We start from the raw sequence: 15926 nt of genomic DNA on the forward strand, positions 1-15926 counted from the left end.
ATTTTATTTATTTATTTATTGTCCAAGAGATTGGACAAGCTGACTTTTGTAAGGTCTTCCAACTACAACATTCCATGATTCTAAATATTTGTTTTCTTTGTATTCAGTGCTGTGGGGATTAAAAAAGAAGGAATAATGTGTAGAATAAAGTGCCCTGGAAAGAGCTCTCCTCCCTCTTCCATTAAATTCTGCCCTATTATTTAAAACTCAGCCCAAGTGCCACTTCTTCCAGAAGCCTACCCTGCTCCTCTGGTTGATGATTGTCTCAGAATTTAAATAAGCTACATTTTTTCATCTATCTCTCAGGTGCTTTTGTGGAATATTGTATTTTCTAGTTACTTGCTTTTGGCTTATTTACGTCCTATTCTACAAGTTTCTTAAAGGCAGAAACTATGGCTTATTTAAACATTATATTTCCTTCAGAAACTGCACAGAATTGAATTACACTTTAGATGGTTCATTGGATTAGAGTAATTGGAGAATACTTTGGGGCAGGGACCATATATTTATTTTATATCCCCTGTGGTACCTAATGTGGTGCCTAGCATATAATGGTGATATTTCCATCTCACTCTATAAATAATCAGTATGATGGGAAAAGTGAGAAGAAGGAAGTCTTCACTTACCAACTATTCTCCCTCTAGAGAATTTTTTATCAGTTTTCCAATGCTAATATTCTCCTTCATTTTTATTGCCCCTTTGAATCTGTGAAATCTTTAAGGGCAACCTCTGTTCTCTAAGGAACCGTGGTATTGTGTCACACATATGTATTTATAGAATGAACAGGCACTGCATACTTTGTGTTGGTTTGAATCAACCAGAAGGTATCTAGTAAACAACAATCCCATGCTCTGTACTATGTCAGGAGTAGAGGATAAAAAAGTTTATAGCACATAATTCATGACCCCAAGAAACTTACAGTTCAGATGGAAACCAGACTAATAGTTATGAAATAGCTTTCTTAAAAATAAAATTAATTAATTAATTAATTTAAAGCATTTTCCCTTGGTTACATGAGTTATATAGTCTTTCAGTTCCCTTCTCCCTCCCCCATCCTGGAGCCAACAGGCAATTATGAAATCTTTTAAAGAAACCCACAAGGTAGCATATAATAAAGTGCTGGATTATATATTCCAAATTTTTACTACCTTTGAAGGTCAGAAGGATGAGAATAAAGTTTGGACTAGTGAGAGAAAGCATAATGAAGTGTAAGGATAAGGGTGATAGATAAAGAATGAAAAAGGATGGTGTATTAGGAAGGTGAATGGGAAACAAAGACATAAAGGTGGTCATAAGCATGATGAATGGAGGGAGGCCACTAGTCTCAGAGCAGAGAGTATATGTAAATTCTTGGAAGAATACCTTTTCTGACATTCATAGTAGATCATGAGAGCTAGCATGGGGCAGTGGATAGAGGGTTGGACTTTGGAGTCAGTATACTAATTGATCCTAGAATCATGGGCATGCCACTCAGACCAGAGAGCGAGGGTCCTTAATCCTTTGGGTGTCTAGATATATTTTAGGGGTTTGGCAACTTGTCTGGGAAAAAAATTACATCTTTATTTTTACTCACCTCTAATTGAAATTTAGTATTTTCTTTATTAATAACATTCTGTGAGTATGTCCATTGGTTTTACCAAAGGGGTCCATGAAACTAAAAAGGTTAAGAACCCCTGCTTAAAACTTCACCTATAACATGAAGAAAATAATACTCAGACTGCCTGTATCACAGATTTGTTTTAAGGAAAGCATTTTGGAATTCAGATAGTGTTAATAGAAATGTGAATAGTTATGTTGACATGCAGATATATACTCAAGAACTATATTTTTCTTCATGCTCTCAGTTTTTTTTAGGAATATTATTTTGGGGGGCTCTTGTTATTTCATTAATAACTCATTCTAGATTCAAATAGTACTTTATTTTACAACCATTTATGCATTTTCTTATATTATTGGGTATTATGTTTTCCATGTTTATGTCTTATTCCTTTGGCTACCAACTAACATATACATGCAGGCTATAGTAGTACAGCTCCTTATTTTCTTTCACCTGGATTTCATCAAAAATCTACTAATTTCTCTTTCAGCTTCAGTTTCACCCGGCTCCAGTTTGCATCATATTGCTGCTAAACTGGCATTCTTCTGACCAGATCTGAGGTTTCAGTGGCTCCCTCTTGCCACATAAAATTCAAGCTTCTCTTTTTGGCTTTCAAAACCAAGCTTCTATGCTTACTCATTCTTCTTTTTTTGTTACCATTTTTATTTTTAAGACATATAACATAATACATTATATGATATAGCAATAATATATTTGATTATTATAAATATGTAACAAATTATAATAAATGTTTATCCAAAAGAAACAAAAATCTCACATTAGCTATATCCAAATTCGATGTCAAATTCTCTTTTTTCCCTCCCTTTTTTCTTTCTCCCCAACCTTGAAATCCTTCCTTCTTTCTCCTCACTACTAACTCTTCTTTTTTTTTTTTACATAATTTTTTTACTTGGTCAATTTCAAACATTATTCCTTGGTTACAAAAATCATTTTCTATTCCTCCCTCCCCTTCCCCCCGTCCTGTAGCCGATGCATAATTCCACTGGGTATTGCATATGTCCTTCATCAGAACCCCTTTCCATGTTGTTGGTATTTGCACTAGGATGTTCATTTAGAGTCTACATCCCCAACCATATCCCCTCAACCCATGTCATTAAGCAGTTGTTTTTCTTTGGTGTTTTTACTCTTACAGTTTTTCCTCTAAATGTGGATAGTGTTTTTTCTCTTACATTCCTTCAGGTTGTTCAGGATAAATACATTGCCACTAATGGAGGAGTCCATTACATTCGATTGCACCACAGTGTATCAGTCTCTGTGACAAGGTGCTCCTTTCACTCTGCATCACTTCATAGAGGTTGTTCCAGTTCACATGGAATTCCTCCACTTTATTATTCCTTTGGGCACAATAGTATTCCATCACCAACATATACCACAATTTGTTCAGCCATTCCCCAATTGAAGGGCATCCCCTCATTTTCCAGTTTTTTGCCACCACAAAGAGCGCAGCTATGAATATTCTTGTACAAGTTTTTTTCCTTATTATCTCTTTGGGGTACAAACCCAGCAGTGCTATGGCTGGATCAAAGGGCAGACAGTCTTTTAGTGCCCTTTGGGTAGAGTTCAAAATTGCCCTCCAGAATGGTTGGATCAGTTCACAACTCCACCAGCAGTGAATTAGTGTCCCTACTTTGCCACATCCCCTCCAGCATTCATTACTAGCCAATCTGCTAGATGTGAGGTGATACCTCAGAGTTGTTTTGATTTGCATCTCTCTGATTATAAGAGATTTAGAGCACTTTTTCATGTGCTTATTAATAGTTTTGATTTCTTTATCTGAAAACTGCCTATTCATGTCCCTTGCCCATTTATCAATCGGAGAATGGCTTGATTTTTTGTACAATTGATTTAGCTCTTTATAAATTTGAGTAATTAGACCTTTCTCAGAGGTTTTTGTTATGAAGATTGTTTCCCAGTTATTTCCCTTCTGATTTTAGTTACATTGGTTTTGTTTGTACAAAACCTTTTTAATTTGATGTAGTCAAAATTATTTATTTTACATTTTGTGACTCTTTCTAAGTCTTGCTTGGTTTTAAAATCTTTCCTTTCCCAAAGATCTGACAAGTATACTATTCTGTGTTCACCTAATTTACTTATAGTTTCCTTCTTTATGTTCAAGTCATTCACCCATTCTGAGTTTATCTTGGTGTAGGGTGTGGGGTGTTGATCCAAACCTACTCTCTCCCACACTGTCTTCCAATTTTCCCAGCAGTTTTTAAAGAATATTATTCATAATGATTTTTATGCTCATTTACTATGAATGATGGACTTGTGTAGTAACCTTTTGTCTTTTCTCTAGAAATGCTCCTACTCCAGCCCACTGCTGTCCAGCCATTGGAACTTTATTTAACACGAACACCCTCGAGTCCTTTAAAACTGCAGATAAGAAGTTGCTTTTGGAAAAAGCAGCAAAGGAGGTTAGATATAAAGGAGGATATCTGTCATATTTTTCTTAAGTATTTCTTTAACCTGGTATCTGTTGAATTTTAAACTCAAATGAATAGGTCTGCCTGACCTCAACAAGTGCTTTGAACATAATAAGCACTCAGAAAGTATTTGTTGAATTTATTTGAATGCATTAATTCTTCAGTTATTCTTCTAGCCCCAGTTCTAGTATGGTGGGTTGATAGAGGTAGAAGAGAGAGCACCAGTGTCCCTGGGGAGTTCAGAAATTGATTGGAAGGAAATTGTCCAATGAGACATGCTCTTCTACAAGTTGGATCTTTCTTGGAATCTTAGGACCAATATCTAAGACACACTGATTCTATACCTGCTTAGATTTGGACTCTTGTCTTGTGTGTCCCTCAAAGAGAGTGAATTGGATTTCTCTTAAGAAAGGGGACTTCCTGGAGGCAGCTGGGTAGCTCAGTGAATTGAGAGCCAGGCCTAGACATGGGAGGTCCTAGGTTCAAATCTGGCCTCAGACACTTCCCAGCTGTGTGACCCTGGGCAAGTCACTTGACCCCCATTGCCTAGCCCTTACCACTCTTTTGCCTTGGAGCCAATATACAATATTGACTCCAAGTTTAAAAAAAAAGAAAGAAATAGGACTTCTCTGCAGACAGCCAGTTTTCTAAGAAAAACTTGATGAATCCATTTAGTACAAAAACAGATGGAAGCATAATTTATTATTGTAGGAATTTTCCCTAAACGAGGAAGGAAATAGGATCTGTAAGCTTTTCTCTGTTTGGATGCTTGTTTTTCTTCTGAGATGGGGAAAGTATTATGATATATAGTGGAGTTACATCATATAAGGATTTGATTTACTCAAATTCAACTTGATCCAGCAAAGAAAAAAAAAACAATTTAAATCTGCCTGCTCTTTTATTGACTCAGCATATGTCCTAGAGTGTACTCTGACAGATAAATAGCAAGTCTCTGGGTTTTCCTAATGGTCAAGGCAAGCATCTCTTGATTCTTGGGACTTGCCTACTTATAAAGAGGGGAGGCTTATTTGAATGCTTAGCCAGATTATTTCTGCCCCAGAGCTCAACCCATTATTGAATAGATTATTTCACCAGTGTAGAGGGCCTGGTGAGTCTTTGGAGTTGATTCTAGTCTGCAGACCACTGAAGAGGAGGGAAAAGTGACAGGCTTACGGTCATAGTAGTATTTAGTGGAATACTGGGCCTGGCCAGTTATTTCTCTGGAATTATGACCTTTTCTGATGCTGTTGTCCCCCCCACCCCCCATCCCCCCCACCCCCGTACCTCAAGCAGTGCTTGTAAGCTCCTTGATGAGGGCAATGATTTTTGTTCCCTCGTTCCCTTATGGTATAGTGGACACTTATTAACAAGAGCTTTTTGAACTCTAAACCAGTTCCTTTTTTTAAAAAAATAAACCCTTACCTTCCATCTTAGAATTAATACTGTGTACTGGTTCTAAGGCAGAAGAGTGGTAAGGGCTAGGCAGTGGGGGTTAAGTGACTTGCCCAAGGTCACACAACTAGGAAGTATCTGAGGCCAGATTTAAATCGAGGATTTCCAATCTCCAGACTTGATGCTTTATCCCCTGAGCCACCTCACTGCTACTTAAGCCAGTTCCTTAGCAGAGCTATCAGTTGAGATTTAGGACCTCAGATAAACCCATAGCCCCACTTACTCTTTTGTTGGTTAGTTTTGTATGTGACACAAGAACTCAAATCTTGGAGACACTTGCTTCTTCCTTCCACTGACCCTTTCCTTTCTTGCCACAGGTTTGGGAATCAATAAAATCAGGCGCTGCTCTTGAGAACCCTGTACTCCTTAACAAGTTCCTGCTCTTGACGTTTTCTGTAAGTAAATGCATCCCTACGGCTTTGGGGACAAGGAAAATTATAAGAACAAAAATTATGACTGATTTGCAGTGTAAAAGGCCCAACTGAAGCTTTAGTGCCAGAGTGTTTGAACCTCTACTGCCTCTTCCTGTTGGCACACATTTTGACTGTGTCCCCTGAAGAGGAGCTGTAGGATAATAAGATACAGTTTACTGATTAACTTTTATTTTGACAATACCTAGAATCATATGCATGCTGTTGGTGGGTGGCCAAGAAATCACAAATATGCACCTAGTTTGCATTTTTGTATTCTTTCATAGCATTTTTGTTAATGCAATTTATGCAGAATTGGTTGTTAGGCACTTCAACACAGGAGAGAATGGAATTCACATGAGCTTGATCCATGGCCAGGAGATTTGCAGGGTCAAGGAAAATTATGCCTTGTGTTCTTGTTTTGAACATTTTGATTCAGTCTGAAAGCAACAAATAGTTTTTAGATGTGCATTTGAACAAAGAATTAGCTCTGCATTTAACATTAATGATTATTTTATGAAGAAAGAAGTAGGTAATGTGATATAGTGAATAGAGAGTTGGCCTCCAATCAGGAAAACCTGGGTTTAGGTCATGCCTTGGGCATATTCTAGCTGTGACATCCTAGATAAGTCTCTTAACTTTTTTCAGTGACAGAGGCAGTTTTTTGAGCCCATAAAGGTTTAAAAGGTGTGGATCTACATTGGTTTGCTTGTTTTTCCAGCCTACTTCTTAATTTTGGATTTTGTTAATGTTTAGCTCTATTTTTCTTTTCCTTCCTTCCTTCCTTCCTTCCTTCCTTCCTTCCTTCCTTCCTTCCTTCCTTCCTTCCTTCCTTCCTTCCTTCCTTCCTCCCTCCCTCTCTCCCTCCCTCCCTCCCTCCTTCCATATTAGAGTCAATACTGACTATTGGTTCTAAGGCAGAAGAGTGGTAAGGGCTAGACAATGGGAGTTAAGTGACTTGCCCAGGGTCATACAGCTAGGAAATGTCTGAGTTCAGATTTGAACCCAGGACCTTCTGTCTCTGGGCCTGTCTCTCAATCCACTGAGCCACCCAGTTGCCCCCCTCTATGTTTTTCTAGTGGAGGGGTTTCTGACCTGAACTTCTTTGCTTTTGGGTTCTTCTGCTGCTTTCCTAGCTCAGTCTCGGGGCCTGCAAGTTTTCATTGCTTCTAAAACATTGTGTGATCCAGCAAGAGATCTGTTTGTTTTTGCCTTCTTGGTTGAAGCCCTACAAGTTCTTAACTCATCTTTGGGTTTGTATGTGGTAGAGTTTCAGTAGATTGCTGCTAGACTTAGTCATTGTGAGCCTGCTGGAGGGTTCTACAGATTCAAAGCAATCAAACTGCTAGTTCCGCTTTGGTCTGAGATACCCTCCCCCTGTTATTATCCTGCAGGCTTCTGTGCTGGGCTGAAGGGTGAAGCTGCTTCTGCTTTGCTCCTGGACTCAGAAGTACATAGCTATGTTTTGGAACTTCTTCAATGGGACTAGGACCCCACTTTTCTCCTCTTCCCTCTGGATCTGTGACCAAGAACAGAGTAATGGGCTATAGAGCTGCCAGAAGCCCAAAGTTTTTTGTGAGGAAAACCCAAGGAGTGCTGGCAGTTGTGAAATAGACTCTCTGAGGGTCTTGGGGCTGATAGCACTCTGACTTGCATGTTGGGGAAAGGGGAAAAGGGAGAAATTCACAACCATTTGACCTAGAATGCTCTAGGAACTTCTAAAGACTGCAGCACTAAGGATTGCTACATGGGATTGATGGAGGGGGGAAGGAGTAGTGTAAAAGCCATCTGCCAGTGACTAAGAAAGAGGTCAAAACCATAGAGGACTCCATCCAAATGTTGGGGAACATGAAGCCCAGCCCTTCCTCTAAATCCTAAATTAGAAATGGAGGCTGTAGAAAGTGCTGCTGACAGTGAAGAGATACTGTGGGTCAAGAGATGCTCAAGAGGCACACTTAAAAGAGAAGAGCTCTACAAGTATCATCAGAGCTTCAAGAACAAACCCTTGGCTACAAGATCTCCCAAGAGTCTGGATGAAATGAAGCAAGAGATTAAAACAAGAAGGAAATTACGGAAAGAATTGGAAGAGGAATAATTAGCTTAGATCAGAAGCTAGAAAATCTCTAAGTAGTAGATTCCTGAACAGTAGAATGGAGCAAATAGAAGACAATTACTCCACTAGGCAACAAGAAATATTAGGAAAAAAATCAAAAGACTGAAAAAAAATAGATGAAAATGTTAGCTATGCACTGTCAGAAACAACTGATCTGAAGATCCATGTTGAGGAGACATCACTTAAGGTTTATTGTACTCCTTGAGAATTATGGTAAAAGAAAAAATCCTGGCTACTGCATTTAAATAAATGATGGAAGAAAACGGACCAGATCTATTAGATTCAGAGAACAAAATAAATAGTAGAAATAGCCTACTGGTCACTTGAAAGAAACCCAAATTGAAAACTCCCAGGAATATTTTAGGCAGAAAGAAAAAAATAAAAATACTGTGGAACCATAGTTAGGATCTCATAAAATGTAGCTACTACCCATTACCTATTAAAGATAAATACTGTATCATTGTTTAGCCCCTTCCAATGTCTCAAACAATGATACAGTATTTATCTTTAATAGGAGGAGAAGAGACAAGTATCCACTAGAGATCAAGGATCACAGAGGAAATTAAGACAAACATGGGACTTGGAAGCAAGTCTGCACCTCCCACCCACTCCTCCAAATCACAATATGACCATAGGAATTGGAACTGGAAAGGATCTTAGAGGTACCTTAGTGCCATGTTGGAGAGCCTATGGCACACATGGCGGAGGGGGCTGCTCCTTTCCCCCTCTCCACATGCTCCTGAGGATATTTCTCCCATCACCCACTCCTTTGCCCAGTAGTCCAATAGGAGCACTTCCTCCCTCCCCTGTCTGGGGTAAGGGAGCAGCTCACATTCAGTTTGGGCACTCAGTCTCTAAAAGTTTCACCATCACTACCCTAGTCCAACCTTCTCATTACAGATGAGGAAATTTGGGCTTAGAGTAAGGAAGTGATTCTATCTACCCAGGGTCCCATAGGTAGGAACAGGGCTGAAGATCAAAACCCAGGCCTTTTGACAGCCACTATTTCTATGAAAAAAAAAAAAACTGTCTCATTTGACTTTGTATTGTAATTATTTGTGTATTGGTCATATCCACTTTCTGGACTTTTTCTGTGAGCCAGCAACTATTATCTTATCTAGAATTTTTAGCTCCCTCAGCTCCTAGCATGTTATATATATTTGGTATATGATAAATAATTGTCTAATTTCAACTTGAGGGTTCTAAAATATTTCTCAATAAAGATTTTTTCTGTTGAATTGTTTTTTTCTACTTTGCAGAAGAATTCTGTTTTTAACTAGGTATCTTTCAGCATTGTTTTAATTGTTAATACCCTAAATATTTTAATATCTTCAGGCATTAAGTTCCTGAATGTTTGGCCTAACTGAGTTGGATTGTGGAACCAAGTTGGTGGGGTTTTTTGCTTTGTTTTTTATTCGTGAAACAGAACATTAGGAAATTCAACCCTTGTGATTTTTAAAGATCATCAGATGAGGATCCTAGGACATTGCAAAATCCTTGGTCTTTAATTTGTAACCTTTCTTAAGATGGGAAGTATAGCAAGATGTTTTGTTTTTTTCTTAAGGGAAGCACATGACTTGCCATATGTGTTGACATTTAAGTTATTATAGGATATATAATGACAAGCCCCTAATTTTTCATGCTTCGAAAATAATCATATTATTAATGCAAAAGACACCAAGTACTGGTATGATAATACTGCTGCTACAAATCTTTACTACTTCTTCGCATACTGTCTCCTTGTTGACTCTCAGTACAATCAGTTTCAATTAGCTGCCCCTTATGGTTATTAGCTGCCCCATGTGTTTTGCTAATGATTGATACCTTACCCTATCTGATTGAGTCATCATCATCATCATCAGTGTTTTATTCCAGATATGCCTAGAGAGAATAATTACATTATTTCTAGTAAACTTTTTCTTTGCCTGCTGTTCTATTGTTTTAGTATCTTTTAGAGCTGAACTCCCATTGAAATGGCATCAAAATGACTCTGTTTCTTGTTTCTTGCTTCAGTCTCTGAGCAGTTGGATGGGGCAGCATGTTGAGAAGTGCTTGAGGGGAACCCCAAAGAGAAGGCTTTGCAAGGAGAAGGCCTAGTGGGGAGGTGTGGCCTTGGAAGAGGTCTGTAAATGCAAGCTTTGTAGAGGTGGTTAGGAACAGCTATAGATGGAAGATAGGATGACAAAATATGAATCTTGGAGTGAGCTCATAAAAAGTTTGTGCAAAAGAAATCATGGAAGGCAGGTGGTGATGAGGTGTATAAAATATTCAGTTATTTGTCTTGGGAGATTATCATAATCTGATGGTACTGTGAAGGGTTAAAATTTTTGGGTAAGAGTTTGAAAAAAGGACGGAGAACAAGTTGATAAAACACCAACCCTTAGTTTATTCTGAGAAGTTCAGATAGGAAATAGGAGGGAGGAAAGTGAGATTATCACTCTAATATCTTATAACTATGCCTGAAATCCAAATCTTATACTAAAATTTCTAAGAAACCCTAAATCTAAAATGCCTCAAGGGCAGGATCTTCTTGCCTGGCAAAGGAGGCCTAATCTTTCTACTCTGACTACCTAAGATTATGTTCACTATCTAACTGCCTAAACTAATTAATCAATAAGCATTAATCACCAACAACCTCCTTAAAGTAGTTCTTCCTCAACTGTCAAGAGTGAAACTTCCTGACACAGAGACACAGACAGACTCCTGCTATTTCAAAGTTCTGAGGAGAAAAAAACCCAGACAGTTTCTGCTCCCTCAAAGCTCTGAGGAGAAAAAAAACCCAGAGACAGTTTCTGCTCCCTCAAAATTCTGAAGGGAAAAAGTCTTAACTGTCATCTCATTCCTTCCTTATATACTTTCCTCATCTCCTAGGTGACAGAATCTTCACAAAAGTCTATCAGAGTTGTTCTCAGCTGTGAAACTCTTACTTAGAAATTCTGCTTTTAAAGAGAAAGAATAAGATTAAGAAACTCCCTCTAAAAGTACCAAAGGTTATAGGATCATAGATTTAGAGCTGGAAGAGATGTTAAAGATCTATGCAACATCTGAAGCCAGCAATGGAGGCAGAGGTTGCTAAGAGCTTTTGAAAGTCATCTGTCAAACTGTAGGAAAAGAAGATCTAGACAAGTATTCTAAAGTTCCTATGTATCCTAGATCCCTTTGACAATCTGATGCCTATGGATTCCTCTTAGGAATAATGCATAAAAAACAATATATAAGATTGTAAAGGAAACCAATTACATATGTACACATATACATTTTTACATATATTTTTTAAATAAAGGAAGCCAGTTATATTGAAATACAGTTATCAAAATATTTTAAAAACAAGTTCACCGACTCCAGATTATAAGCCTTTGCAATAGAGGAAAAATCTAAAACTAAGTAATGATCACTACAAGGAGCTTTAAAGAGAATTGAATCTTAAGCAGAGACCTATATACCTTTGGACCAAAAGGAGGAGTCTTTATAACTTAGTCTAATCCTGATCTCATTTGAGCACAGCATGAATATCAACAATTCTTTTTTAAAATTTCCATATTCATTTTTGTGAGTAATCTTGTCAAATCAAAACACCACAACATAAACTCAAATAAACAATTGAAAAAATCACCTGCTTTCCTTTGCATTCTGACTCCACTAGTTCTTTCTCTGGAGGTGGATAGCATTCTTTGTCATAAGTTCCTCAGAATTGTCCTGGATCATTGTATTGCTGATAGTAACTAAGTCTATCACAGTTGGTCAGTCCACAGTATTGCTGTTACTGTGTACAGTTGGAAACCAAATACATTGAAATATAGTTGTTGAATTTTTTTTTAAATCACAAAACCCAGATTAAGTACCTCCGGTCCAGACCAATAACACTATATACCAACCATGCTTCTTGAGAAGACTTCATGGCCTCTGGGATAAGAATCAATAATATTAGAGCATGAGAGAGAGTATCTGAGGACAGGGATTCTTTGGAAGTTACTCCCTAGTTTGTATTTTGAGATTACTTCTTGTAATCGCTTATGTCATCCCTTGCTGCTCAGGGAATCTGTGTTTTTTTGCTTTTCTAAGCCTTTTCACTTTAGGAGTATACTTCAGTTCCTTTTGCCTTCTATATTCTGTAGCATTGGCTCTTACCAGGGGTCTAAGGAATGGAAAGATCAATAAAGAATAGGACTCCAGTCCATCTTTCTTGTCTTTTTTGGAGATATGAGAATATTCAAGAGGAGATGGCTTATTACATAATCTTGATTACAAATGTCAGAGCCTGGATTGTGCTGTAGAATATGTGAATACTTGCCTCCTGTTGATATGTTGGAATAATACCTCTTCCACTCTTGAATCCAGTTGGGAAACTGGGATGGCACTGTGATTTAATTTTGTCTTGAGAAGAATTTGCTTAGATATAAAGCTGTCAGCCTCATTCAACAACTCACCAAATATATCTGCAGTATGTTTGCTTTGACTGCTTAATTGCTAGGTGATAGCAGCCAGGGTAGTTCTGGCTCCACATTTTAGCTTCCTGGTAATTCTTTAGTTGTTCCTTAGCAGAGGGTTCTGGGTTCAAGGTTTTCCTTGATTACAGGTATGACTCAGCCAAGCCATCAGTCTACTTGCCTTCTCCAGCATCAGCTCTATCTTGACTCAGATCTCAGAAATACATCATTTACAGTTGGAACTTCATTTGGGTCTTAGCTTCATCTTTGAACCTTTGCCAAGCTGACAACCCACCCAGCTTGTTTCCATGTCTCCTTTTTGCCCTCCCCGTCTCACCCACATACATACTCAGTGAAGGTAACTGATAAATTACTTTAATTCAATGGGAAAAAAATTAATCTCAGGTTCTTGTTTCTTCTTTTAGTTGGTGCCTGCTTTGGCTGTCAAAGGGGCAGACAAATCACTTCCTTAATTTCAGTTTAGTTTTGCCCTTGTCAAAAGGTACTTTCCTTTGAAGGTACTGATGACAGGCCGCAGTTAGAGGTGAAGAAATCAATCACTAGGCTGTCTTATCTGGACATAGATTGAGGCTTTAAAAACTCCCAAAATTCAATCTGGTCTGCTTTGTTGCTAAGCAAATTTCATTATGAATATTAGCCTAAAATAAGATGAGGCATCAATTTTAGATTTGTTTAGCACTCAAGTTATGCAACTATAGATATAATCCTTAGGGAAGTGAATTCTATTTTTTGAGACAAAATTTTAATTGCAGTTGCCTTCATTTTGTGATCTACCTATTAAAGAAACTCTACAAAGCGTATTTCTCTATAGCTTGGAATTTGGTACAAAACCAGTCTATTTTCTATTTTATTCATGCCTTAGATACTATGCTTGGGGCTGAGGATACAAAAATGAAACGTTTGTCTTTGAGTAGCTTACAATCCACTAGTAGCAGGATCTCTCTCTCTCTCTCTTTCTCTCTGTGCACACAAAGAGAAGTAAATACACAGTTCTTTGAGGAAGTAGAGAATACTTAATATCTGAAAGAATGAGGGAGATTTACTTACTAAAGATACCAAAGGAAACTCCTAGTACAATAGTTTCACATATAAGGCATTTCAAGGACCATTATTTTAACAGCAATATCACTTTAGGGAGAGCTAGATAACTTAGTGGATTTAGAGCCAAACCTAGAGATTGGAGGTCCTGGGTTCAAATAGGGCCTCAGATACTTTCTAGTTTGTGTCCCTGGTGAAGTCATTTTACCCCTATTACCTAACCCTACTGCTCTTCTGTTTTGGAACTAATGTTCTGTATTGATTCTAAGATGGAAGGTAAGAATTTTTTTTAAAAATCACTTTATTTTGTATTGAAGAACAGTATGAATTCTTAAATTATTGAGTCATGCCTAACCAATGCAGCGATAGAGCGATATCTGAAACCAGAAAGACCTGAGTTCAAATATTGTTTTGGACACTTTCTTAGCTATGTGAGTCTTGGCAAGGTCTGCCTCAGTTTTCTCATTTGTAAAATAGAAATATAGCATGTTCCTCCCAGGATTATTGTGAAGATAAAATGGGATCATATTTATAAAATGTTTTGCAAACTTAAAGAGCTATGTAAATACTAGCTATTATTATCCTTTTTTTTTAAAACCTTACCTTCCATCATGGAATCTGTACTGTATATTGGTTCCAAGGCAAAAGAGTGGTAAGGGCTAGGTAATGGGGGTTAAGTGACTTGCCCAGGGTCACACAGCTAGGAAATGTCTGAGGCCAGATTTGAACCTAGGACCTCTTGTCTCTAGGCCTGATTCTCAATCCACTGAGCCACCCAGCTGCCCCCTATTATTATCTCTTATAATTGCTTCCATCAATGGCTTTATAAAGGTTATTATCTTAAAATAAAGCTCAAAGATTTGAATTCTTATGTAAAATTTGTTCAAAACAGATAGTCTGAGGGGTGACAGATAGACTGACCAAAATTTCTACATTTCTTTGTAGTTTTTTCCCCTGGTCATTAAAAAAATTGACTTGAAGAAGTTAAATTTCCAATATAATGATTCTCTGTGACCTCATTTGGGATTTTCTTGGCAAAGATACTGGAGTAGTTTGCCATTTTCTTCTCCAGCTCATTTTATAGATGAGGAAACTGAGACAAATCAGGTTGAGATTTACCCAGCATCACACAGCTAGTAAGTGTTAAAAATCAGCTTTGAACTCAGAAAATGAGCCTTCCTGACTCCAGGCCCAGTACTCTATTACTATCCCATCTAGCTGCCAAGAGCACTGTGTTATTAATGTTCTAATACCTTGTTCTATTTCTCTAGGATCTAAAGAAATACTACTTCTACTACTGGTTTTGCTACCCTGCCCTCTGCCTTCCTGAGGGTGTACCCCTCCTTCAGGAACCAGTGCGTTTGGATCAAAGGTTTTCTCCAAGCCAGGTAACAAAACAAAACAAAACAAAACAGAACAAAAAGGGAAATATGGGCTATGAGCTATTATTGCACAATCTGTGCTCTCTGGACACAAAAGGGTAAGGAGGCAAACAGACACATTTCTGGGTGAAGAAGATGTTAATTATGGTCCTGTGGAGGTTGATGGTCTAAGTTTCTTTATAAATGATTTAGTGATGATGGTGCTGTCACATAACAACCTGGGGAGTTCACTATTCACTAAAGTTTTTTGTGGTGTGAGATTCTGAGTCAACAGGAGCAAGTCATACAGTGATAATGGGAGACAGTTGTAGTGGTACTAAAGGAGTAAACTTCAGTGTAGTTAATATAAGGTTTGGGGAAAAGTTATCAATTATGGCCCAGGAAAGAGTTTTATTTTGCAGCCATTTAAACTTTTTTTTCCATACTTATTGATTATTCTTTGCACTTTTATTTTCTGCTTCCTTTACTATAGGCATGTTACTGTAATTTTTAAACATTTTATTGACAACTGTAAGAAAGGGAGCACGGTAAAGTGGATAGATTGCTAGATTTAGAATCAGGGAGTCCTGGCTTCAGCTTCTGCTTGGGGTTATGTGTTTCTGCACAAATCATCTAACTTCTCTGGTTCTGCTTCCTCATCTGTAAAATGAGGGAGCTGGACTAGATGATTTTTGACATCCCTTACAGCCCTAAATGTATTATACATGAGGATCCTTTTATGTTTTTCACCATAGTCATATTCTATCCCTTTCCTCCATGCAATCCCTACATTGAACCCATCCTTGGCACAAACAAAAACAGCTTTAAGCACAAGTGACTGATCCATTTCTTGGAGCTATCAACCCAACATGGCAGCTAAGAAAACCAACAGAAAGTTGGGTGACATCACTAGAAACACAACAGAAAACATCTTTCACTTAGACCAAGTCATAGTGCTCCCACATTTGAAATACTGTCTTGAGTTATATAGTCTTTGGATTTCAAGGAAGACAGTTAAAACAATAGAATGGAGGGACTTCCTTTGGAGGAAATTCTAGTCCCT

At 37.9% G+C, this 15926-nt stretch overlaps 1 protein-coding gene across 7 annotated transcripts in view; it reads left to right on the top strand.

Moving 5' to 3' along the window:
- The window catches only part of ATG7 (autophagy related 7), a 235602-nt gene that overhangs the window by 19015 nt on the left and 200661 nt on the right, over nucleotides 1-15926 (top strand). For all 7 annotated transcript variants that reach the window (XM_056804664.1, XM_056804663.1, XM_056804665.1 and 4 more), the window contains 3 exons: nucleotides 3915-4032; nucleotides 5811-5888; nucleotides 14774-14890. In XM_056804664.1, coding sequence (XP_056660642.1) covers nucleotides 3915-4032; nucleotides 5811-5888; nucleotides 14774-14890 — 313 coding nt within the window. The remainder of the gene's footprint in view (nucleotides 1-3914; nucleotides 4033-5810; nucleotides 5889-14773; nucleotides 14891-15926) is intronic.

This window comes from Monodelphis domestica, chromosome 7 (genome assembly GCF_027887165.1).
Source record: "Monodelphis domestica isolate mMonDom1 chromosome 7, mMonDom1.pri, whole genome shotgun sequence".
Taxonomy (NCBI): Eukaryota; Metazoa; Chordata; class Mammalia; order Didelphimorphia; family Didelphidae; genus Monodelphis; species Monodelphis domestica.